At 37.3% G+C, this 25,107-nt stretch overlaps 1 protein-coding gene across 1 annotated transcript; it reads right to left on the bottom strand.

The window, feature by feature from the left end:
• Positions 1-663: 663 nt before the first annotated feature.
• On the bottom strand, positions 664-24,817 carry LOC145769313 (cytochrome P450 4F12-like). The gene is made up of 10 exons (XM_082580909.1): positions 24,689-24,817; positions 22,632-22,764; positions 20,941-21,102; positions 19,101-19,260; positions 16,446-16,604; positions 14,764-14,851; positions 8,798-8,900; positions 6,820-7,036; positions 5,815-5,897; positions 664-1,133 (listed from the first exon to the last, which is right to left on the bottom strand). Exons 1-10 carry the CDS (start codon positions 24,768-24,770, stop codon positions 941-943), a joined length of 1,380 nt encoding a protein of 459 aa, XP_082437035.1. The 5' UTR covers positions 24,771-24,817; the 3' UTR covers positions 664-940.
• Between the last annotated feature and the right edge of the window lie 290 nt (positions 24,818-25,107).

Genomic DNA, 25,107 nt, shown 5'->3' with positions numbered 1-25,107 from the left:
AAGGTTTAGGCTTGCTTTGTTCGACTCGCTTAATTTTGCAACAGATCAGATAAAATGCGTTTGCACCAGGATACTTGCACGCAAATAAATATTTATTTCAAAAATTTTGCATTGAATAATCAAAACAGCATGGGCTGGCTAACTTAACGTGTTTCTAAACTTGTTTTAAGCGATATATTTTACGTTTCTTTTCTGAGAGATTTCATTTTTAGATAGATCCTTTCGATAACCGACCACGTATTTGGCATATATTTGTTTTCAGAAAGCGATGCTTCAGACTTTAGAGCAGTGGTTCCCTTTTGCATTGTCGGCACCACCTTGAAATTACCAACCAGTTCTTGCACTCCCTCCTAGGATTGACTGAAAAATAATAGTTGCCTAGAGTTCGAAATTTTTGTTGAAACCTGGTAAAAACAACTTTGCTTCTTACGTCATATTATAACAAACCCTAATAATTCAGCATCCCCACACCGCCTAGGAACAAGTCTCGCACCCCTTAGTGGTGCGTGCACTCCTGGTTAAGAACCCTTGCTTTAGAGGTTTATCACTGTAGTAGTGGCTTTGTAATAATTAAGCTAACTTTGCCTAAGAATATGACTAGAGAACTGTGTTTCGAAAGCTCGTGTTATCTTATTTCAGGGTAAACAAAATAAATTCGTCCCAAAACGTTTTGAGAGATCTATTTCAAATTAAACACGTAATTTATGTTCAAAGAGTCTGATTCAGGAAGAATTTACAATAAATAAAAGTTTTAGAGATAAACAAAAACATATGTACGTATGAAAGGTTGACTTTTGCAATTGACGTTTTTGTAAGATATTTTACTAGTTCTCATAAATTAGTTGTTCTTTCACTAGATAGGCTACTAGGCACACAGTGTCAGTTTCAAAACAAATTATTTTCATCGAACCACTTCAAGCCATTGTTTCATCTGGCCTTTTCATGATAACGATGTAGACTCTTGATTAACTTCTTTCACAATCAGATGAAGTCCATTTTCTGGCTGGACAGTGATGCCCACTGACATTTTAGGAGCAGGAATGTTAGCATCATAATGGAATTCGTAGCGTCGGAGAACTTGAGCCAGGAATACTTTCATTTGAACCATTCCAAAATTTTGTCCGATGCAGTTTCTAAAAATCAATACAAGAAAATTTTGAAACAGCTTACTTTAAATGATGTGTGCTATTTTTATGAACGTTTTCTTTATTTCTGGTTGTAATGCCACCTGTTGTGAAATAAAACTAAGCCTTGATCAAGCCCAATTTACTACAAACATTGCACTGTACAATAGTTAGTGTTTCCAACCCGGGTTTATCAAAAATCGAAATCCATTTTTTGCTATATCTTGCTACCCGAAACCCGTGTGAAAAAATATTAAATTGAGGTTTTCAGACAAGATGTGAAAAAAAAAAAGATTAAATGATTTAGCCAAGCTGTACGTTATCCAGAATAGTATGTGCAACTGGAGTCTAATTAACAACATCAACCTCAAAAAATTATGATATGTTGAACACATAACAAGAAGCCACTCCTTGGAAAATTTCATGTTGACTGGGATAGTAGGCTACAAGGCAAAGCGAACAAAAGGACGATAAAAAATGAAATTTCTTTGACAATATCAAGGAAATTGCTGAAATGAAAAGCATGCCGAAACCCGAAAGTACAAAAGACAGAACAGATTAGAGGGAGTTGATATGGAAAGTCACAGCTGATCAAACATGATCAATCCGTTGAAGAAAAAGAATAGCCTACGACCTACGTTGTCCATACTTTTTAGTGTTCACCCTCTGTCTTGTAACCATTTATCATATAATTAGCTATATAGCTAATATACAGTATAGCTAATTATATACAGTAGCTATATTAGCTGTTCTCAGCAAAATCTTTTTGAAAAGTTAATCATCGAAACCCTGACGATTATGTGGAAGATGATCGAGAAAGTATTGAGATCTATGACTCTTATTAGACGAGTCAATATAAGGTTGAACCCCAAAAAAATTGATACAAAAGGTTTTTCAACGGATTCTGTTACCTATGGGCCTACTAAATAACATACTAAAAGTCTACCAAAATCGGACCTCCAGAAAGGGGTCATTTTCAAGATGGCGTCCAAGATGGCCTCCGGGATGTTATATTGCCTATATCTCAATTGCTATTCAAGATAGAAAGACGGTTTAGGTGTCTATCCCTAGGTTTTCGGGGTCAATGAATCAAATTAAATAGGTTAAATTACGATAGGCTGATTATCTACTGAGATACGTATGATTTGTATATAATATACGACCTGGGGGAGCCCGGAGACATTTCGGACGCAGCGATAGGCCAACATCAGACAGAGCAGAGCACGATATTAGAAAATTCACTTGAGGCTTGAGTTAAACCGCAAACAAAATCATCTTGACTTCCATTATGTAATTCGAGCTTGAGAAAAGTGGTTTTCCAACATTTCAGTTTCTATACTTTTGGCAACTTGATAAGCTGAATAGTGGTAAAATTTTTAGAGACAACTCCTCACTTTTCATCTGAATAAATTCCATATGTATTGGTGCAAAACGGTTTCCAGTACACTTTAAAATAAAACATTTTTTCGAAAACAAAACACTCGAAAATCCGTCCGTAGTATCCCCAATCTCCCCTAATAAGATGGAATTATCATAACAGCATATTACATGCGGCATAACAGGTACTATCAATACCGGCATCTAAGAAAAACTGCAACCAACAGGAAGCTCATACTTGGCCTTCTACAGTAGATGAATACATGGGATTAATCTGTTCTAAAGAATGGCGTACCATTAAAGTCTAGACACAGATACATTCAGAAATCATCGGAATTACAACAGTAGGCTACAAAGGTAAATCGTAAACCAGGGTGATCAGCCCGTTTGTTGTCTTATTGCCTACGGCTGTCTCTATTCATCTTCTTCCGACTCGTCTAGAAGAAACTTGTTATGTGGATTGTCACATTCTTGCAGTTGGCATGGTCCACATGCAGCGGTACATGGTATTCCGTATCCTCTACAGGAGCAGCAGAGTGTCTTACAGGCAGTGGAGCAGTTGCAATGAATGACCTTCAAGAGACTGTCTGGAGCAGTCTTCATTTTTGACATAAGTGGGATGAGCCGATTCTTTTGCCGGTTCCACCTCCAATTCATGACATCCATACTTTCTGCTTTTCCCATCCAGACCATTATCTGGTAGTAAACTTGACGACAGTGAAATTGGGTAGCAGATTCAGTTGGCGGCAGACGGTCGGGCGTTACAAATGATGAAGCAGAGACAACTTTCTTGCTGAAGGTGTTGTATCGCATTGTCACAAGGGAACCTGTGCTCTGGCCATCAAAGAAGACAGCCATTATTGGCACCCAAGGTCATCGATTATCTCTGTGGTCTGGTTTGGGGCAGTGAATGCTTTAGCACAAGACCGAAGAACAGGATCTCCATGCACAGGTTTCGGAAAAGCAGTCTTCTTGCCAACACCGAATATCCGAGACGTAGTGTCACAACCAGTCATGGCATGGATAAATATCAACTCAGAACACATGTCATGTCCAAAGATTTTTTTCAAACGGTTGATGTTGTATACTTTGGTACTGCCATCAGCTTTGGACTTGTCTGACCTGAAATAAAGGCCCTTACTATCTTCTTGTGCATAGTAAACAATTAACACAAGGAGATCGGTATCTTCTCCAATCAGCGTCGTTGTCTGGAGAAGAGATGTCTCCACTGCGGCTTACACAATTTCTACATCAGCATCCCCAAATGCATTTACCACGGTGCAATTTTGTTCCCGAAGTTTACCACTTATCATCCAAATTAAATTTTGTTCATTGGCATCTTGTGAAAGGAACTCCTCCTTCTTGCCTGTGAACATAGTCTCAGCTGTAAAGTTGACAACGGGATGAAGATTACGTCCTTTTCTTTGATGCATGTTGTCTTTAATGGTCGGCCCTTCTTCATAGCCGTCAAACACAATGGTCGTACCGGATCCATATTGCCGGATGGTGAAATCAGCATATGACCGTGCTATTTCACCATAGCTTTGTCCACGCTGCCATGGTATACGGTGAAGGAGTGAACCGCCATCAAGTACGTGGCACTCCGCTTTTGGTACAGAATGTAGGATTGCATTACTTACGTGATCACAGATCGCGTGTGCTAACTGTGGCTTATCAGCTTTTCGGAATACATGTCTCGATTCAAAGAGAGCAGGAGGGAAAAGACTAAGCTCGTAACACATAACTTCCTCCAGTGATAGATGTCCAGATTGGGAGACCACCATGAAGCGTTGAAAAAGAAGTGCAGTATCAATGGTTCGATCAGGAGCGACCTTGATAGCAGATTTTTGCCCAAGGGTCCTGGCTTTATCCTTTCTACTGAATGAGTATGCGAATGCAGGTTGTCCTGTCATTGTCAACGCATCAATATCCTTACCAAGCATGTCTGGTGCAGAACAGTTTGCGGCATTCATTTCAAACCTCTGCATTTCGCCATACGAAGAGCAGAACCCCATCTGACACAAGCTATCCAAAAGAAATCGCGATTGATTTAGATGTTGCAGTTGCACTGAAAGGCCAATTTGCAAAGGGACAATAACAGCTCGTGGTCGGACTGCCTGTATGATTGCATGACCAATACTAGCAACAACATTTGCATTGTGATGCGACTATGCACACATTCATGTGATTATGATGTCACAAACACAAGAACAATAACAACTTGAATACCACCATCTACCCAATACGCAAAATTATTTAGAAATATGCGTATATTTCCTTGAAAATGACCCCTTCCTGGGGGTCCGATTTTGGTAGACTTTTAGTATGTTATTTAGTATGCCCATTGGTAACAGAATCCGTTGAAAAACCTTTTGTATCAATTTTTTTGGGGTTAGGTGTCTTTTTTCCGTATATTGACTCGTCTATATATGCATTCTGAGGATTTCGTTTTATCTGTGGAAAGGGAAAATTACAATTGCAGAGCCATTCCTCTACTATAGTATATTACACTTCCTCTACTTGCGGTATACAGCAAGAAATTTAAAAAAAGTAAATGTGTCTTTTCAAGCTACGAACAGAAGACATGACAATCTTGAACTTCGTCATGCCATATTTACAATCAAGCCCACATGAGTGGAGCCTGAAACAGTTTATTTACCATATGGGACTATTCCTCATAAAAGCTAAGAAACAGACTGAATGATGAAATTTCAACGCTTTCTTCGCAATTTAGATATTAACCGCATGTCTTGGCCGGATACTGCGAGTTCGCTGTGTTCGTCGCAGCACATGACCAGGGAACTGTGTTCCGAAAGCTACTGCAATTTGCTATTACCACAGCGAACTCGCAGCATCAGGCTGAAACAGGGTCAGGTTGTTAATATTTACATGGTAAAGTAAGCAACGATCATGCTGCTGAAAGCGAAACTCAGTCTATTTCAACGCTTTGATTTTCGTGCGTTAGTATAAAAAAAATCACTTGAAAACAACGTGTTTTAACGATAACATTTAATTAAAATGTACCCTCTGTTGTCTTTGTACATTGACATTAATTATAAGTTTAATATCGGGCCAAATAGCAGTTTATTCAAAACTCGAAATAAGTTTTTTTCTGGGTAATAAACACCTCAAACCCGAGTTTCGAAATTTGGTCCTAAATTGCAAACACAAATTGTAATAAGCACTGAATTCTGTGCCCATGCTTCTCTAACCTTGATTGAGAGTTTGATTTTTAAACGATGGACAATTACAGAGCAACAAAAGTATATTGTTTCACAGAGCAGAATCCAAGAAAAATAGAAAATATTATTACCTTGGGCCAGCTGCAAAAGGAAGATAAGCAAATGGTGGAATCTTGCTTATGTTTTTCTCATTAAATCGTTCTGGATCAAATACCTGAAATTGAGCAAAGTGATCACTCTGTAGCCTAGTTCTATTCTAATCCATGTAACTTTGAAAATAGAAAAAAAAAACTATTTTAAAGCAACAACCAACAGATGTATTTAAAGTTGTGGGGACTCTTAAATATCTGTGTATGAAAAAAACATTAACATCAATGTGATGTTGGTGACCAATATCTTTTCTTCCACAATTGTCAATAAGTAAATCTCGTGAAAAAAATTGAATGCAGTAATATTGACAACCTTTTAAAGTACATGTAGTTCAAACAGAAATAGAAAATGTTGGGTGGAAATATACTGTTCATGACAAAGTCCAAATTGAAATTCTTCTGTTGCAGATCGCGATTTCGGGTATTGAACCCTCTTCAGTACAACTATATTAGCTCATAGTATCAGTAAAATTTACAGCAGTTCACTTTAGAAAATGATTAAAAATGTTATGTGGTTGCTAAGGAACAAATTAGTCTGCGATATTAGTCTGCGAGCAGTAATAATGACAATTTGTCAATATTACTGCATTCAATTTTTTTCACTAAGTTAGATGCTTCTGTATCTGCTTTACGCGGATCCTCTATTGACTTTACGTTAATCAGGGTTTAAAGTGTCGAAATTCTCTTTTTTTCAAGTAAATCTCGGTTGGTAGTCTGTATAGTCAATATGACAACCAATGATGGGCCATGACTTGTAACCTGTGATAAAGATTGTTTAATCTAGTTAAAGCAAATAGTTTCAGTCATAAAGCTGTTTCCTGAAGCATCATGGGTATATCTCTCATTTGTAAAGCTATATTGCAAACTACTACATTCACTATTGCACTATTCACTACATTAGCATTAGCTATATTGCAAGTTGTCAGGTGAAAATAAGTCAGCAATAACCTTGTGTTTCAGCATATGATAAGAGAAAGAACGATCTACCTCAGGATTTTCCCATACGTGTGGGTTTCGATGCAAAGCGAAGATGTTGACACCGACGTTGGTTCCTTTTGGAATTGTAACTTGTTTGTTGTCATTTAACGAACAAGTAAATGTCGCATCTGTTGTAAGATTCCTTGCAACAACATGAAGAGGAGGAAAAAGTCGCATACTTTCCTTTATGCATTGGGTAACGTACTGAAGTTGAGACAGATCTGACCTGCAAAGCAAAAGATTCGCTTGTTAAGTAAAAATTACAGTATTTTTAGGGACATTTCACGAAAAGCAATAAATTACAAGACGAGAAAGCCTTTTCAAAAGATTTCAAATTATATCATGGTTCAAAATTTTCGAAAGAAACTTTTTTAATCGTAAAAATACACGAAAATGATTGTCAATAATAAGACTTCTATCTTATATTATAACTTCTATCTATTCTTATATTATAAGACTTCTATCATATCAGTCGACAAATCTGTCAGTGCAAAGTATAAACGAAAAAAAAACAGCACAATCAAGTTACAAAGTAGGCTAACTTTAGCTTAAGACAGTATTCATCACTCTTTGAGGACAGCTCTTCATCCACTTTCAACCCCACCTTGTAAATGCATTTTATATCGTGAACTACAACACTGTATTATAACACCTCCCGACTCCGTGATTTCCTACCCGACGTCGATCCCCGCCCTCCGGGAATGTCCTTCGCAAGACTTGCGTGGGTCCGGCTTAACCGCCTACGAACCGGCGTCGGTCGCTTTCGTTCAGACATGTGCAGATGGGGCCTGGCTCCCTCACCGGGATGCGAGTGTGGTGCCACAGACCAGACAGTAGACCATGTCGTCTATGACTGCCCAATCCATCAACTACCACATGGAACGCTTGGACTGAAGGCCTTGGATGATGAGACTGTCGAGTGGCTGATGACCTCATGCCAAAACATATAGTCCGAAAGAAAGCTCATACGACGAAGAAGAACATAGTGTAGCACTTTAAATGTGCTAGATTGGTTGCTTATGGCGTGTTTATCTGAGTTTCTGCAGATTCCTCGGTTCTCAGACCTACAATTGTTATCGCTTATTTTTACGCTTTAGATTTGTCGTTCCTCGGGCCTCTGGGGACGAGGATCTATACTTCTACAACTCAAACGTTGAAATTTTTCTGTTTTTTTTTTCTGAACTTTGTGGAGAGGACACTAAGGAACAGGCATTTTTTGGTACACACATAGATTTTGCATAATAATCACAAAGACTTAATACACTATTTAAATCACGCAAACTACATGCAAAGATGATTCAGGTACACCTATTGAAACAAACGGTCAACTTTAGGGATAAAGAAATATACTTTGGTTGATTGTTCACTTAGAAAGTTCAATAGAAATGGGTATCCACTATTCTAGCAGAGTTCAAACGCAAAACGAAGAATTGTTCAGTAAAAATGAACCAATCACGCCATTCTGTAAATAAGCTAAGTGATTAGTAGCCTATCTCTTCCGTCTTCGAATTGTTGATCTTGATTCGATTCCAGGTTGGGTCATACTAAATGATTAAAATTGGACACCAACTGTGTTTTTATTTGGGTAAACTCTTGGGTATTGCTTATTTTAAGGTAATGTTCTATTGTAAGTATGATATCAACATTAAAAGGGTCTGCTACAGCAGCTAACAAGCTTAACTGCCGTTGTAGAGTAACAAAAATAAAATCATAACATTACTACTAAGCTTAACTAACGTGGCAGTTGACTAGTTTGTAGATCTTTATGATCTTTAAGTAAGCTTCAAAATGTATTCTGGTGAAGCCCTACAGTCAACTTTAAAAAGTAGGCTACTGACTAACGTTTGCCTTTTCTGTTCTGAAGCATTAAGTTGCAAACTGATATGAGCATAATGAGCAAGTAGGGCTAAGCGCAATAGAAACAGTATAGGCTATATGGTTGGTAGATCAATTAATTATTTTAAGTGGTTTATTTTTTACATCTTACTGGTTGCATTCTTCTTTATCGCCAAGAACATCTTGTATTTCTTCTCGGCATTCGTTTTGGCAATCTTGATGTGTTGAGAGAAGATACAAAGTCCAACTGAGACCTACGAGCAGCATTTTTATAAGTAATTCACACTTTCATACAAATTGTGATTATACTTTGTTCTACTTTTGCAAAACTTTTTTCAGTACCCTGTTATGAGTCGTGCTGCTGCTATACACTACAGTATGTATTGAAGCGAAATATGGCAAGCGACAAGAGTATATCAACCATTAGATTACCTTTCAGGCATTTTAAGGACCCAGGGTCCGTTTTGCCCCGCTTGTGGTTCGTTTTGTCTGGTGCAAAAATTGGTACCGTAAAAAATTATTGTTTCTTCTACAGAGCTATACAGAGCCTTAAATCATGCAGAGCCATATTTACTGGTTCCCAAACCTCCCGTTGGGGGCTCATTTCCATTTAGGGGCCGCGCATATTTAGTTGGTGTAGCGTTTTTCGGCTTGTAATTTTGCATGTAACATTTAATATGGAATTTTTTTTCTATTTTTGGAAAATTTTCTCGCTTGCTTTGCTCGCACAACCAAATTTTATTGACCTGCCAGCAACCTTTGGCTTCATAGTTTCAGAAGTGTATTAAGAAAGTAAAAAGTTTTTGTGTCTCACAAAAAACTAATATACCCACATTCCGAAGTAAACACTGCTCATTCAAATAGCCCAGTTAATTAACAATTAAACTGATAAATTTCAATGTCAATGGAGATAGATTGAACAGTGAAATGTGCTGTAATAATACTATAGTTGAAACGAAGGAAAGGGCACTTCAGATAGATTTTGAAAGTTCTAGCCTATTAAAATGCTATACCATGGTCTACTAGGCAATACAAATTTCCAAGAAATTAATATTGAAATCCTTCTGTGGACCTGAGTGGAGTTTTTTTGAAATAGTAGACTAACTTAAATTTTAAACCAAACCTTCTACACAAACTCAGTTATAATTTGATGAATTTGGTTACATACGAAGCGATCTATGGTTACATACAAAGTGCAGAAATGTACGTATACGCCGCAAATTCTACGCCGTAGACTTGCGGCGTAGACTTTTTGTTTACGCTAACGCTTGCGGCCACATTTTTTTTGGATAGTTGTCGCTTGAGGCTACGCCGAAAAGTTTTCGCGTTTTTTTTAATGTCTTAACTGTTGTTTGCATTATTTTTTTTATCAAACTTTCCAAATTTTAAATAAGTTGAAAGAATGCTTTCAATGGGCAAAGACATATTGAAACTAAAACGCAGCAAAATGTCAGATAAACACTTTCAGATGCTTGTGCTTCTTCGTGGAAATTCAAAATAAAACTTGTTTGTTTCGAGTGGTTTATACCGTGTAAATGTTTGGCACCTAGCAAACAAAATGAGTTTACGCTAGTGTATGCGCTGACGCTGACGCCGCCAACTTTTTTTACAAGTTCCGTTGACACATCCGGCGTATGGTTTTTCGAACGTTTGCGTTTACGCTAACGGCGTCAATATTTTTTGTATGCGCGTACATCACTGACAAAGTGTGTAACATCTTGATAAAAAAAAACATTATTGCGCTCAAAACTGGCTAAAAAGTGACCAACACAAGATCATATTTGCCAAAATTTTCCGGGAGTATGCCTCCCATACCCCATGTTCAACTTTACTTTTTCGTACATTAAATTTTGCATTGTCCATTTAGGCTATCTTACAAATTTTTCTTTGTTAAAACATTGGACTTTTCCTAATTCTTTTCTCAGATTCGCTACTGCATTGTCGGCATATTTACTATTTTTTCTAAAAGACCTGACAATTGTTTACTCTTTGCTGGAATGATGAATGTGAGTTTTTTTCTCTGCATTAAAATAGTTTACGATCATAACCTAACGATTTTGTCCTATTTTCAAGAGCCATCACTAAACATAGGGGCCCACTAGTGAATTTTGGGGGAAGGAGCTCAACATGGTGCTTACACGGCCCTGAGTCCAACTACCTGCCAAGAAGAAAGAGTGTTAAATTGTAATGTTGATATACTTTGTTTAAACTTTTCTGTAGGCTATAAAGTGTTGTTTTACTTAAGTGGTAGCCCAAGTCTTTCACATGGAAAATCATTCTAAAGTTAATTTAAATTAAAGCAATTATTCTCGTCTTAGATCAACCTGCTACAGTATAATAGTATGCTCATTAGGGTGGGTCGAAATTTGGACTTTTTCTCCGATTTCATTGCTACAAACTTTTTTTCTTGCGAATAGCCATAAAACGACATTCCTGAAAATTTGAGCTTGATCGGACATCGTCTTCATTTCTAAAAATCGCGATTTATAAAGGTACCTGAAGCGATTTTTTCGAGGCTTGAAAATGCATTGTTTTTAATAGAAAGTTGTTTTCACGAGATTTGAAAACGTCATAACATACTTAATTCTTATTGAAAAAAGATGATTTAAGCGTCAACAGATTCAATATAATTAGGAGAATCCAATTCATTGTGTACTGACTCCGAAAAATGATGACGTCATCAATGACGTCATTAAACAGTAATTTGGAAATAGCGATAAAACTGATAATCCTATACATGCTTCATCTCTAAGTTATTTGATAATGAATTGATGTACTTTCCAAACATAAACATCATGCTGGTGCTTGATGACGTAATTGATGACGTCATCTACATTATTAAATTACATTTCACTATGATGGCTTTTGGAAAATACTGCGTGTTTCTGATAGATAATGGATCGTTATCAATTAGTTATGATTCGCTTGATTTTAAATAACAATATTGCTCTTTAAAGATTTGTTCCACACTGCTTTTCCGGGTGTGCAAAATAGGCATTCTTTTTAACATATTTCAACGCAATGTCTCGAATTTTATCAGGCAAAAGTGAACAGCACTGCAATGATTTAAGGATATGCTTTGGTCCGTCTTTGTACAATGGTTCACATTTTATATTGAACCAACATGAGGCATATTGAATGACTATATGCGCAACAATTATTTTCAAGTTTTCTACAATGTCACTTGGCAATTTGTGATCACTGATGTATAGTTTGTAGCAACGTGAAGCGAAAGTTAGCCACCACGAATGATTTAACGGACCAATCTTTGCGTACATCAGTTTAGATGAAACATAGCCATTCCTAATGGCATTGGTAATCTCGTACAGATACCTTTGATCAGTCGATAGATCTTTTACTATGTGCTCCGGTAGCAAACGATTTCCTGGCCCCATATTCACAGGCACAAATAAAGGGTTGACTTCTTCAAATTCAACTCTACTTAGAAGCTTCCCTATTGGCCCTTTAAATGGTGTGTCACCACTGGTAGGTCCATCTAATGTAGCGAAGACGTGTCGAAGGGGTAACTTATTGGATGCAACTGTGCAACATGCATATAAACCAACTCACACGATGACCAAGGCGTTGTTCCAGTCCAGTTATCACACCTGATTTAAATCCAGTGTTTACATTCACGGAATCACACCCAACTACTTTGACACAATGCACCATATTATATTTTTTGATACAGTCCATGAGAGCATTTGTAATATCTTCAGCTGTTCCTGATATTGGACTGACAACAGTTAAATACTGATTTCCAGGTTTCTGAACAACACTGCAGTGTTTTTCGCGAACAAAAATCTTTCCACCTGTTCTTGATGCTATCTTAACAGTTTCATTTTAATAAAGTGGGTGACGTCATCAATTACGTCATCAAGGACCAGCATGATGTTTATGTTCGGAAAGTACATCAATTCATTATCAAATAACTTAGAGATGAAGCATGTAGAATTATCAGTTTTATCGCTATTTCCAAATTACTGTTTAATGACGTCATTGATGACGTCAACCTTTTTCGGAGTCAGGACACAATGAATTGGATTCTCCTAATTATATTGAATCTGTGGACGCATAAATCATCTTTTTACAATAAGAATTAAGTAAGTTATGACGTTTTCAAATCTCGTGAAAACAACTTCCTATTAAAAACAATGCATTTTCAAGCCTCGAAAAAATCGCTTCAACAGGTACCTTTATAAATCGCGATTTTTAGAAATGAAGACGATGTCCGATCAAGCTCAAATTTTCAGGAATGTCGTTTTATGACTATTCGCAAGAAAAAAAGTTTGTAGCAATGAAATCGGAGAAAAAGTCCAAATTTCGACCCACCCTAATGCTCATGTTTAGAAATTTAATTTAAATACAGAACTTGTAATCAGAAAGAAATTACAAAAATTTTTATTTGACACAATATGCTTTTTTATATAACTAAGGCGTAATTTTGATTTGCTGATTTTTTGTTAGTATCAAAAGCTTAGTCCAGTAGTTCTTAACCAGGGTTCGATCGAACCCTTGGGGTTCGACGAAGCTGTTTCAGGGGTTCGGCGCGAACGTCCTCTGAAACAGTAACACACGGCCTACTAAATGGTATCTTTGGAAAATATTGTCCAGCCGAAACTTGATTGCGGCTTACGTGATGATAAATAAACATCTGTGTGTTTGACGCGTGATGTAATGATGCCATCTGCATGTAACACAGAATTGTTGTTGAAAACAAAAATTGTTGTTGAAACGGTCAATTACGGTTGTTGAAACGGCTTTGAATCATCGAATTTTTATGCAGCTGTGTGAAGAAATAGAGTCACAGTTCAAAATCACTCACTACCACACTGAAGTACGATGGCTATCGAGGAGGAAAGTGATGAATCGTGTTTTTGCTTTGAGTAGCCTACAGAATTATTGGAGTGTTGAAAAGTCACAACCATCGGCATTCAAAACACTTTGAGGACTCAAGTTTTATCCTTACCTTGGCTTATTTGGCTGACATCTTTGGTGCCCTAAATCAGATGAATTACCAAATGCAAGGAGGTGGTAAAAATTTAATAGAAGCTGAAGAGTAAATGACTGCTTTTCAGAGGAAATTGCAGTTGTGGTGGCAGCGATTGGAATATAACAACTTCGCTAACTTTCCACGTCTGGACAAGGTACTAAGTAGTTCCGATACAGCAATTAATGGCGAAGTGCAGAAGTTCAGAAGCTTAAGCCAGTATGCCTACGTAATGAATATTTGCAGAAGTTGCAAAATTCATTTCAAAACTACTTTCCTGAACAAACGCAATATCTAGCATGGATACGTCAACCGTTTGCTTATGATACTTCAACAGCAGATAAGCCTATAAAGTCCATACTTGGATGACGTTATCGAGCTTCAAGAAAGCGAGGTACAAAAAAGAAACTTCAACACAACAAATCTTCAAACGTTTTGGTGCCAACAAATGGAAAGTTATCCTCTTATTACGAAAGTTGCCCTTGGAGTTCCCATGCCATTCGTAGTCACTTATTTATGCGAGCATGCATTTTCTATTCTGGTGGATTTTAAACCAAAAATATGAAACCGGCTTGCATGCGAAAATGACATGAGAATGGCTGTTTCCGAGACAAAGCCTCCAATCTCACTATTGGTCTCAGAAAAACAACAAAGTCTCATTGATACAGCAATGGATTACTATAAAATGTGGTAGATTTTTGTTTTTCTGACTCAGCAAAAATTTAGGATTCAACGAAAGCTGCAGATTAGCGTAACGGTTCGGCAGGTTAGTAAAGGTTAAGAACCACTGGCTTAGTCAAATATTTTTCAAACTTATTGATTCTCTTTACAATAAGAAAGTTTCAAATTGTCATAGCAAGATTAATTCATTGCGAATTGTTTTCGACTACTTTTGTTTACCTTTCGGCAACACTTTTTCTTAAGGCACTCTCTTCTAGGCAGTTAACGTAGCCTAGTTGGAAACCTTGTCCTTTGGAATTCCTAGACAAATCAATTTGAACAAACGAAAAATTTGTGACATTTGTTAGATCTAACAATTAAACAATTTCAAAACTAATGTTTCGTCCATTTTCAACTCTTGCATTATTCTCAACATTTTTCACGATCAACTTTATTTGATGATTCACCTGTGGCAACAGTTTCTTGCCCTGCTGAGAAAAAAGTAATAACTTCGTCGTTGATTTCGTTATCTGACAAGCCAATTCCGTCGTCATCCTGAACAAAATTAAGAACAGCTATATAATATAGCCAATAAAGTTTGAAGGAGCAATATTGTTATATAATAAGTGTGACGATTTCTTTCTATCTCTTACCAGGAAAGAGACTTGGAAAGGTTCAATGACGTAGTTTAATGGGATATTACCGAAAAGCAGTCAATTAAATGGTCGGATAGTTCTACTAGCAAAATGATAATGAAAATTCTTGAAGGACTTTAACGAACGGCTCAACACAGCTTCTGATGTAACTCTAATTTCGATCACAATTTATATCAGCACCAACTCTCATCTACTCGTGTTCAATTACTTCAACTTTCAATCCACAATAATCTCTGCTCCTATTACCAACTACTACAACAACAACAATCTCTCATAATAATTGCGCAAGTTACACCACTGTTTATAGCAGGTTGTTCGGTCTGGTAACTTCGAGAAGGTTACGTAATGTTACATCATAAGAACTCATTGTTCTGTCAAGTTGCACTACACGTAACGTAAACAAGCAAGTTAAAGAAGCTTCCAGATTTGCACGTAGGGTAAAATGTTATAGAAATACGTCACATAATAAAGATTTCGCAATAAGAGGTCACTACAGGGCAGTAACCGATAATAACATATCGCTCAAGAATTCCACAATCAAAGCAGCACGTTCGGTCAAGATACAAAGCAGCCCGTCGCGAGGCCTTGCACATTGATTGTGGTGATGGCGTATGAGCGATCTTTCCAGGCTAGATTGGAGGGCAGGAGATCTTCAGCCACTCAGCAGTCTCGTCGTCCAGGACCCTCAGACCATGCGCACCGTGTGGAGGCCAGTGGGTTAGGCAGTGGTGGATGACATGGTCTGCGGTCTGTTCCGTGGCACAACACTCGCATTCTGATGAAGGAGCCAGGCCCCACTTGTGCATGTCCGAACGAAAGCGGCCGACACCAGTTCGCAGGCGGTTAAGCCTGACCCACGCAAGCCTTTCGAGGGACATTTCTGGTGGACGGAGATCGGCGTCGGGTATAAAGTCACGGAGCGTGGAGGTGTGATTTTGCCACTCCGTGTTCCACATGTGGTTCGTCCAGTGTGCCGCACTTAAACCAAGTTCTTCTGCGTTCTTAAGTAGTTGTTGTGCAGCAGGCACAAAGGGGCGTCTTGATTTCAGCCGCTGCTTTATAGGTGGTGGTCGCTTAAATGTTGCATGGAGGAGATGGTCGGGATCCAGAGCGCGGCGAGCGAGAAAAATCGTGGCTCATTGATTGTGACAATAAGATAAAAGGAGCAATATAATATTTGGAGGAGCTGTATTGTATTATAAAATTCAGTAATTTTAACTTGTCAAATAAAAATGTGATTCAATTTTTAAATGTTTGAAACCACAAAGCACATACCACAAAGCATTGATTGTAATTCAGACAATCATTTTATCTGGTACATATCTTTACTAAATCTGGTCAAATCTGTACCTGGATACGTAGCCTACCAGATAAAGCATTTGTCTAGGAAATTCTCCACAGCGTGGGCTGTGAGCCTATTTTGCAAGAAAAGCAAATAACTAGTTCATGCCACGACAACATCATTATCGAAAAAAAATCTATCATTACCGTACCTTAGCTTGAAGTAAGAGATCCAAAAAATCTACACTCTTTCCTTTCTTTTTCAGAAATGCAAATGACTTTCCAGTTTCTTCGTTTGAAAACTCTTCCACTTGTATTTGGTGATTTCCACTATTGGATTCCTTTAATAAGTTTCGTCTTTCTCTTATAATCTGGTATACCACAAAATGCATGTCAAAGTATCAGCCGTCTTTGAAACAAACGTAGTTCATAAACATAACTGTCAATGCTTTGCTATACATCCAAGCATTCAGATAAAATAAAGCATAGTAAGCTTTGGCAGCTTTTCAAGTTGAATCTCCCAAAGTATAGAGGACTGTTTGTAAGAACAAGAAATTTGTTACGGAGACATTTAATTGGTAGTGGAAAAAATCAAGACAAAAATAGGTCAAAATAAAAAATTTAATTTAAAAAGCAACGGGTAGACATATCTCTGATCTTTGAATAATTACAGTCAAATCTCTGAAAAACATTATGCAAGGTCACTTTGAGCAGGTGAGCAGGATAGCAGTTTCTTCGTGCATAGTCAAGAGTCCAGTGGTTCTTAAACTTTTTGAGACACGCCTCCCTTTTACAATTCTAACAAAATTCGCGCCCCACCTTGTTTCAAAATCAAAAGCTTTAAGCAGAACAGTAATTCATGTCTAGGTAAGTTGCATTAATGCAAAGGATGTAATTTTTTTTGGATGCCAAATGTTAATTTGGGGATGAGTAGCAGATAATGCACGTCTCAGATCGGCTTCACATTCAAGTTTGTTTCTAGATTTTGTCTTTATGTTCACAAGAGTAGAAAAACCATTTTCGCACAAGTAAGGATGAATATGGAAGAAGTGTGCGTATAGCCACAGCACCCACACTCTTGTAAATGTGCACATATTTCTCCCAGAACTCTGTTAGTGGCATTGCTTCAACATTGTCCCTTGCAGCAGAATTTCATTTAGCTACAAGAATTCCTCTTGTAAATTGTCGGGAGGAATTTTCTTATTCAGACGAAAAAGATTCTTTGTCATCTGCCATTCTTGAAGTTCGGTGTCACCCAAGCCTGGAAAATAGCGTTCAAAGCTTGTTTCCAAGGTTGAAAGTGGCACTCCACTTCGAACTTAAGCTCGCCGTTCAGTTCAATTTGGGTTTTCTCAAGGACAGTATCAAGGTTGGAAAATGTAGCTGCGTTTCCTTCTTGAACTCGACGATGCCACAACCCCAGTTTTGCTATGAAAGCATGGATAGCATCATAGCCTTTGATACGATTAGTATTCTTGCCCTGCAGGAGCAGATTTAAATTATTAAGGGCTTTGAAAATGTCCACGAGGTAGGCCAACTCGAGATGCCAAATTCCGAAAGACGCTTTTACAACTTCCGCCGACGACGATTGGCGAAAGCACTCGCTACTTGCAATCTTCATTTTTTAAAAGAGCCTTTCTGGCATTGGAAAAAAGCTAAAGGTTTACTTTGGTGGTCAAGGTGTTTTTTTTTTTCAAGATGACGCTGCGAACGAGTTGGTCTCAAACCATCGTTGCTTAGATTTTAAAAACATATGACACATTGTACTACAGTACAACTTGGTCATTTACTGTGGCATCTATAAAGCCAAACTTCAGATAATTTTGGCCATGTTTTCCCTTTTTCCCCACTTATTTTATGTCAATAGAACTGATTAATTAAAAATAAACCTAATCAAATCAATGCTAAAATTAAAAAAGTTTACGCATGGTACTATTGTTGAGTTGGGGATACTGTTTCGATACTGTTTTGCTAGAAGTACAACAGTGTTGTACTTCAACAGTGTTGTACTTCTAGTCTCTGTCATTTGTTGGTCAGTCGTTGCCATTATTATTACAACTAAAGCTTGAGGCTGCTGTGTCAGAAAGCCGTTGTGTTACGAGAGTGGTGTGTGGTGTCGCACAAACATTTAGCAACGTCTAAGATATCACAAAGAATGCAAGATGTGACAACAACACGCTCTACAAACACTCTGCCACTGTAACACAACGTTTCATCTTCAACAATCTACTGTCCAGCGTAGTTGTGAAAACATGTTTAGTTGTTTACGTTTAGTCATAATTCATGCAGAGTTTTTCAATTTCTTGTGCCCCCCTTGTGAGCCTCACACGCCCCCCAAGGGGGGCGCGCCCCCCAGTTTAAGAACCACTGGAAGACCATAATTTTGTTGTTGTTATAATGTATGTTTCTCTAATATTTTTTTTATACACGTAAAATTGTTTTTTTTTAACTTTAAAAGGCTTGAAAAGGACTACATGAATAGCCAAAAAAATTTGTTTTTTTAATTTATTTTCGTTTTGTAATGATGTTAAATGTTGTGGTGTTGCTAAGTATTGTCTGTTTATGGTTATAAAACGCAGCCTTTCTACCCAAATTGTACTTTCAAATAAAAACTGTTATCGCTTTCTGCTGATCGAGATTCTTGCATGTATTGGTTTTCAACGCGTATTGAAACGACGGTGCTTGAATTTCAAAACAAATTCTATGAAAGTTTACTTTTTAAAAATTTAGAAACGAAAACAAAACCAAAAGACCCTATCTCAGAGCAATGTTTTCATGCATTGGACTCTTTTTTCAGACACTACCACATTAGTTTACGTAAATTGAATCTAAAGAAAAATTTCTACAAAAATTAATTTTGTTTTTACTTTTGCTGCTTCATCATGAACAGTTGTTTTAGCTTTTTTAAAAGCACGTCCGCTTTTGCTCTTGCTGTAAATGAAGTCTATCCAAAGCAATGGGTTGGAAAACCTAACCATAAGTTCAGCTGAAAGAGTTCTTACACCTTGGACATAAGAAGCAGTTTTTCTGAAAATTGAAAGAATCTTCGTTTATATGACAAAAGTAAATATAAAGTAAATAAAATAATTGCACAATGAGTAGATTGTTGCAGTAGGCCAGGGGTCACCAACTGGCGGCCCGCCATGTGCGGCTCGCGGAAGATATCAGCATACAAGTATAACCAAAAATACTTTTCTTGAGGAGTTAAAGAGCATGAAGGCAAAAACTACTTTTCGAGAAGCATATTTTCGCTTTGCATACGTTTTCACCGACCGACCAATCAGATTGTAGTTCTAGGTGAGGGTCACTTAAAGTTATTCCAATGCAATCTCCAGCCACACTGTCCCAGTGGTTGATTAAAACGCGTACAAAGTGGAATTTTTATGCTTCCGGGCAGTTGAGAAATATTTAGCTTAGTACTAAAAAAACGTTGTTAATCAACAATTCTTGCCATGCTGATAAGCACCGCAAGTGACAGTTGTCTGTTTTATTGACTTTCACAAAAAGGATGAAAAACCAACTCATTGCTTTTTTAGAGGGAACGCTGTTCATGAGTTACGATAGAAACGTTTTTTCGGTGATTTCCACTAGCGTTTGTTTCATAGTGCCTGGTTTGTTTCTCCCTGTTATTGGAGCCTATTTTTGCTGATATGTTTGCAGGTCACTACTGTTGCTTGTGTTGCGATGAGTCAAATATTTATATTTCCTTGTTTACTGAAACTGTTAATTGCAAGATATCATTTGTGAAACGGAGTAACAACACCACTCTTGCTAAGTGCGCAAAACAAGTGGCCTCGTTTATCAGACATTGTTAAAGAAGTCAAAAGTGTTGTTAAAGGAGCTCGGCCTGGCGGTAGTGTTGTTCAACTCATTTTTTTGCTGCGGTATTCTAAGATAAATATTAGCAACATGCAACGCTGGATACTGGGTACGAAATGCGTTCTTTTCTAGCATAAAAGTCACCCTACCTAAAATTTTATTAGTGCGGCCCGCCACAGCTCTCCTTTGTGCCAAAGTGGCCCGCATGCAAAAAAGGTTGGTGACCCCTGCAGTAGGCTATAGGTAGGCTACATTGCATGGCGAATAGTCTACTATAGCAGTGGCAGTGAGCATAAGTTGATTTACCTCACAAATGTATCATAGCCCTTTACTTTCATTACTGTATATACCATTGAGTAGAGCGTCATTTTATACCAACTACAAGAATTGGAAAACAATGAAAAGTGTAACAATACGTTTATCCAGAGTATTGACCAGGCAAAAAAAATTAATAGAACAGTTAAGCCGTTTCAATACTTTTTATTTGTTAATTTGCTATTAAAATAAAATTAATACCGACAGTATTTAGCACAGACAAGTGCTTTTCACAGCACATGTAAAGAAGAAAAGAGTAATACTAAAAATACAAGCCAGTCATTAAATACTCAAACTTGAAATTCTTAATTTTGTAATTGGGCCTTAGATTGATGTTCAATCCAGACTAAACTATATTTAACCTCACTATATATTATGAGGGTAAGTTTTAAAACTTACAATAACCTGAAGATAACCTGACAATAACCTGAAGCATATAGACATATTAGTGATCGCAAACTGTTTGAAAACAAGAAGAAAATTTGGGCAACAACACAAAATCGAAATAAAAATAAGTAGGCTACATTACAGCAATGTAACAAACTGACATTATCTTGAATAGAAAGATCATACCCTGATTGATCGTATGCCTTCTGTGACATTACGCATTCCATCATATTATTGAAAGTCATATTTGAAAGAGCTGGAACGACATTCTGTGCTTTTCCAGTCTGAGAAATGTTTCTACATGCATCCAAAAATCCTTGGCAATTTTTGTTGAAAATCTTGGTATGTCTAGAAATATATCCAAACTATAGTAGGACCACAAAGGAGAAAATGAAGCGCAACCTGCTCTTTAGCTGAATGCCAATTAAATAATAGCCTAGTGGTAACAACTAGGATTTTCATCAGGGCTGTAGAATCAAAATCGTAGATTTGGAGGGATTTTGCTGTGTCTGGAGTCGGAGTCGCTAAACAAAAAAGGCCGACTCCGGCTTGATACAAAGCGATAAACAATAAAATTTTGTTGCAATCTTTTTTTTAAATAATTCTTCGTGTTTGCCATATTGCGCTCTAAAACTTTACCAGAAAATAAAAGTGTTTGTTTGTTTTACTTTTTTGTGGAAATAGCCACTTCAATTTTGATGACAATTAAAGTGAAATTAATTTTTTAAAAATTTAAAAAAGACAAAAATTACAAGAAAATCTGGCAACTTTCCAAAATTTGGCAACACTGAAATCAGAGTCGATCTGGTTTAAACCAAACAGTCGAAATCGTATATTTTTCACTCGTCTCCTAGTTCTGATTTTCACATTTTTAGGTTTATTGCACAAATACGTAGCCTAATGCATGCAATGTAAGCCGGGAGGCAAAGTTTTGCAAAAAGTATATCAAGTGTTTTTCATAAAACCATTTTGTGTATCGATTAAAACACATAATGAATCTGCTTTAATGGCATATTACATTTCGTAAATCAGCGACAAAGTTTCTGCTTTGAGATTTCTTTTTAGATTCAGCTTAACTCTTTAGAAACGTTTGGAGAGCGTGCAAATTTGACCAATTTTGGGTGAAAACATGTAAAGAAATCATTCAATTTCAGAGTAAAATATACAATAAGTACAAAAAATTTCACTTTGTTCAAAAATCTTACTATTACTATTAGCACATGACATATCATTTTTTCATTCTAGATAGACGATTTTTTGATTAAGTAGGCTAGTTTAACTGTTACATCTTACAGCAGCCCTACCAGACTAGTTGATGACTTGCCAAACTGCCATATTGCTTAAACATGCACCTCCTACACAGTTAATACCTAAATGTTAATTGATTGACAATGATAGTATCTAACAAGGTTTGATACCAAAAGATAATACGTTTAGAACGAACAAATACAAAATTTTTGAACGTGTCTCACCGAAGCAATGCCTAATCTTCTGAAATAAGCAGTTCCATAAAAACATGGTTGCTATCGGTGCGTATCCAAAGGGACACTTGTTCACGTGCCACCCCCCCCCCCCCAAAAAAAACAACAATAAAACATATGGTTTTTTACATTGTACATTTTCTCTTAGAAAGTTTGCATTGTTGGAACTTTGGTGACCCTCCACATTTTGGTAGATCAGCTACTCGTTGCCACAACAGTTTCGCAAAGAAATGCAGTGACTGAAATTGCATTGATGAAAGATATTTGCATTTTTGTTTGACACGTGATCCTACTTTACTCCACTTAATCTAACTATTTTACAAATTGAAATTACAGATTTAGCCTATTGTTTAATTTTGAAGATCTATCGCACACAAGTATTTAAAAACAAATTACCCTTTAAGAATTTCGAAATGAAACATTGGAGTCAAAAGCCTTCGATGACGTTTCCATAATGCACCAGATGACGTCACCAAACCTTCGTTTAAAGCCGTTTTCATAAAACGTGTGTAAAAGTACGACTTGGGATCTGTGAATGCAGTTCAGTTCAGTTGTTTTTATTTCTGATCATTACAGCAAACACAATACACGTCAACATAGCAAAGGTTGGGAAAAGGTAGAAGCGACAAAATGTGAACGTTAAATCGTGCTTGTAACCGAAGTAAGTTATTAAGTTGAAGGATTTGGCACGGTCGAAATACCTTCAGAAAAACTTAAGGTAGAAAGAGAAATAAAAGAAAATGTTACTAAGAAAAATATAAAAAAACAACAACCTATAATATTATAGCTTTAGCTGATATTTTCAAGAATTGTATAAATAAGCATTTGCTATGAATTTCGGCTATGGTGCGTTATCAAGAGTGCTGATGGTCATGAGGGAAACACATCTTGATGCCAATAGCTCATAGCAAAGAAGAGCAAGGCAGCAAAGAAAACCTCACAAAGAAATCCTACCACGCGAAAAGCCATTTCATGCGCAACGCACCAGGTCTTGCACGACTCACAAAATAGTTACAACTTGACGGCACGAAACAATGACAATTATTTAGGCAATCCAAGTAGCCTACAAAGGTAGGCTTGGGTATATTTAGTGGATAGCAGGCTACATATGTCCATTCCGAAACAAAACATGCCGCTGTTTTCGTGGTGACATTTTATACGACAAGGGCTTGTTTACATCATTAATTGAATTACTCCACGATAGAACTTATGTTTGGATCAGAAAGAGTATAGACCAGTGGTTCTTAACTAGGGGAGCGCGCCCCCCCAGGGGGGCGTGAAGCCTCTCTCAGGGGGGGCGCAAGCTCTACAACAATTTCTATTTTTTTTAATTACTTTAATGTCCTAGGACCTATGCTGTTTGCCATATTTTGTATTTTATTGTATTTATTTGTATTTATCTGCGAAGCATTGAATACTCTCAACCTTTAGCATCAAGGGAAAAACATCAACATCATTAAGCATCATGACATCATTCGAACTTTTATAGCTAAACTTGACCTCTGGAAGAGTCGAATTGAACAAGGAAATCCAGCGAGCTTCAGTAACTTGGATTCTGATCTCAAAGATGGTAACTTTGAGTCTGAATTGAAGAAACAAATAGAAATCCACTTTAAAGAATTGAAAGCGGAGTTCATCAAATACTTTCCAGATCTGGATGAGAAGCGTGAAACCTGGAAGTTCATCAGAAACCCGTTTCAATGCGAAGTAGTTGATATTTTCGAAGAAGGACAAGAGGAGTTTCTTAAGATGAAGTTCAACTCCACAGCTAAAAAAGACTTCAAAGAACTGAAACTTGAGACGTTCTGGGCCAATTACCTTCCTGTTTACCCTCTTATCGCAACTCGGGCTCTTCGAATGCTAACAATGTTTGGATCCACGTATCTTTGTGAAGCTGCATTTTCTGCTCTCGTTGCTACCAAGACCAAGTACAGAAACAGGCTGAGAGTTGAAGGAGACTTACGTTGTTCACTCTTTGGAGTTAAACCTCGCATTAAAAATCTAGTTGCTAAGAAGCAGTGTCAAGTATCTCACTGATGTGTACAATAAACAGACAAAAATGCAAATTTTTTGGTATGATACTTATTTAAAATCTAGGGGGGCGCGAGGCTCATGACCATTATTGAAGGGGGGCGCGAGGCTCATGACCATTATTGAAGGGGGGCTTGATAGAAAAAAGGTTAAGAACCACTGGTATAGACTAATGCTAGTCCGGTAACTACAGTAGATGATCTAATTCTAATACACTTATTCGGTACAGAAAAATAAATTCTTTTTGCTATCACATTTTCCACAATCGGTCGTAGCCTACAAATATCCAGATTACTCGCGCTCCATAGGCAACTAGGCCTACCAGTTATGAAGGAATAAATGCAAAATGGTAACTTTTTTAACAAGAGTTGTTAGTAGCTTATAGTCTAAAATGTTCTATTTCATGTTTATTTTCAACTTACGCGAACGTGCCAAAAGTACTTTTGCTAAGTCTGGATGGTACATCTGAATATGGCCCACAATCCCCATGTATTGAGGGCTCATTGCAGGAAAATCTTTGCATCTTTCAACAGCATTCAACAATCCTTGGTGTGTGAATCCGTACTGTAAATACAGAGCATGGATTTTTACTTCCTTGTAGCTTAAATTAAAGCATGCTTAGGGTAATTCACGCATTTTAAAGCAGACATGTATCAGCCAGAAATAGTTTCCATCTAGTAGGCTAACTGAAAATTCTACAATACTGACAATGCTTTCCTTTTGCGGTCGGTTTACATCTCGAGGATGAGTTTGATTCAATGCAGTTTTCTCAAGTCTACCTACGCTAAGAAAGCAGAATTTTTTGTAAAGTTCAGCCTACTACGTTTGTTTTAATTCGCGT

The sequence above is a fragment of the Aplidium turbinatum genome, chromosome 4 (assembly GCF_918807975.1).
Source record: "Aplidium turbinatum chromosome 4, kaAplTurb1.1, whole genome shotgun sequence".
Lineage (NCBI taxonomy): Eukaryota > Metazoa > Chordata > Ascidiacea > Aplousobranchia > Polyclinidae > Aplidium > Aplidium turbinatum.
This window is presented reverse-complemented; position numbering and strand designations above follow the sequence as displayed.

What these genes read in the sequence shown, in the direction of transcription:
- LOC145769313 (XM_082580909.1), bottom strand. Translation starts at nt 24,770, where the DNA reads ATGAGCCCTCAATACATGGGGATTGTGGGCCATATTCAGATGTACCAT. An exon ending in AAGGCATACGATCAATCAGG is followed by an intron (nt 19,261 to 20,940) that starts GTATGATCTTTC and finishes TTCAATTTTCAG; the next exon opens with AAAAACTGCTTCTTATGTCC. An exon ending in GCAAGAAACTGTTGCCACAG is followed by an intron (nt 8,901 to 14,763) that starts GTGAATCATCAA and finishes TGCTGCTCGTAG; the next exon opens with GTCTCAGTTGGACTTTGTAT.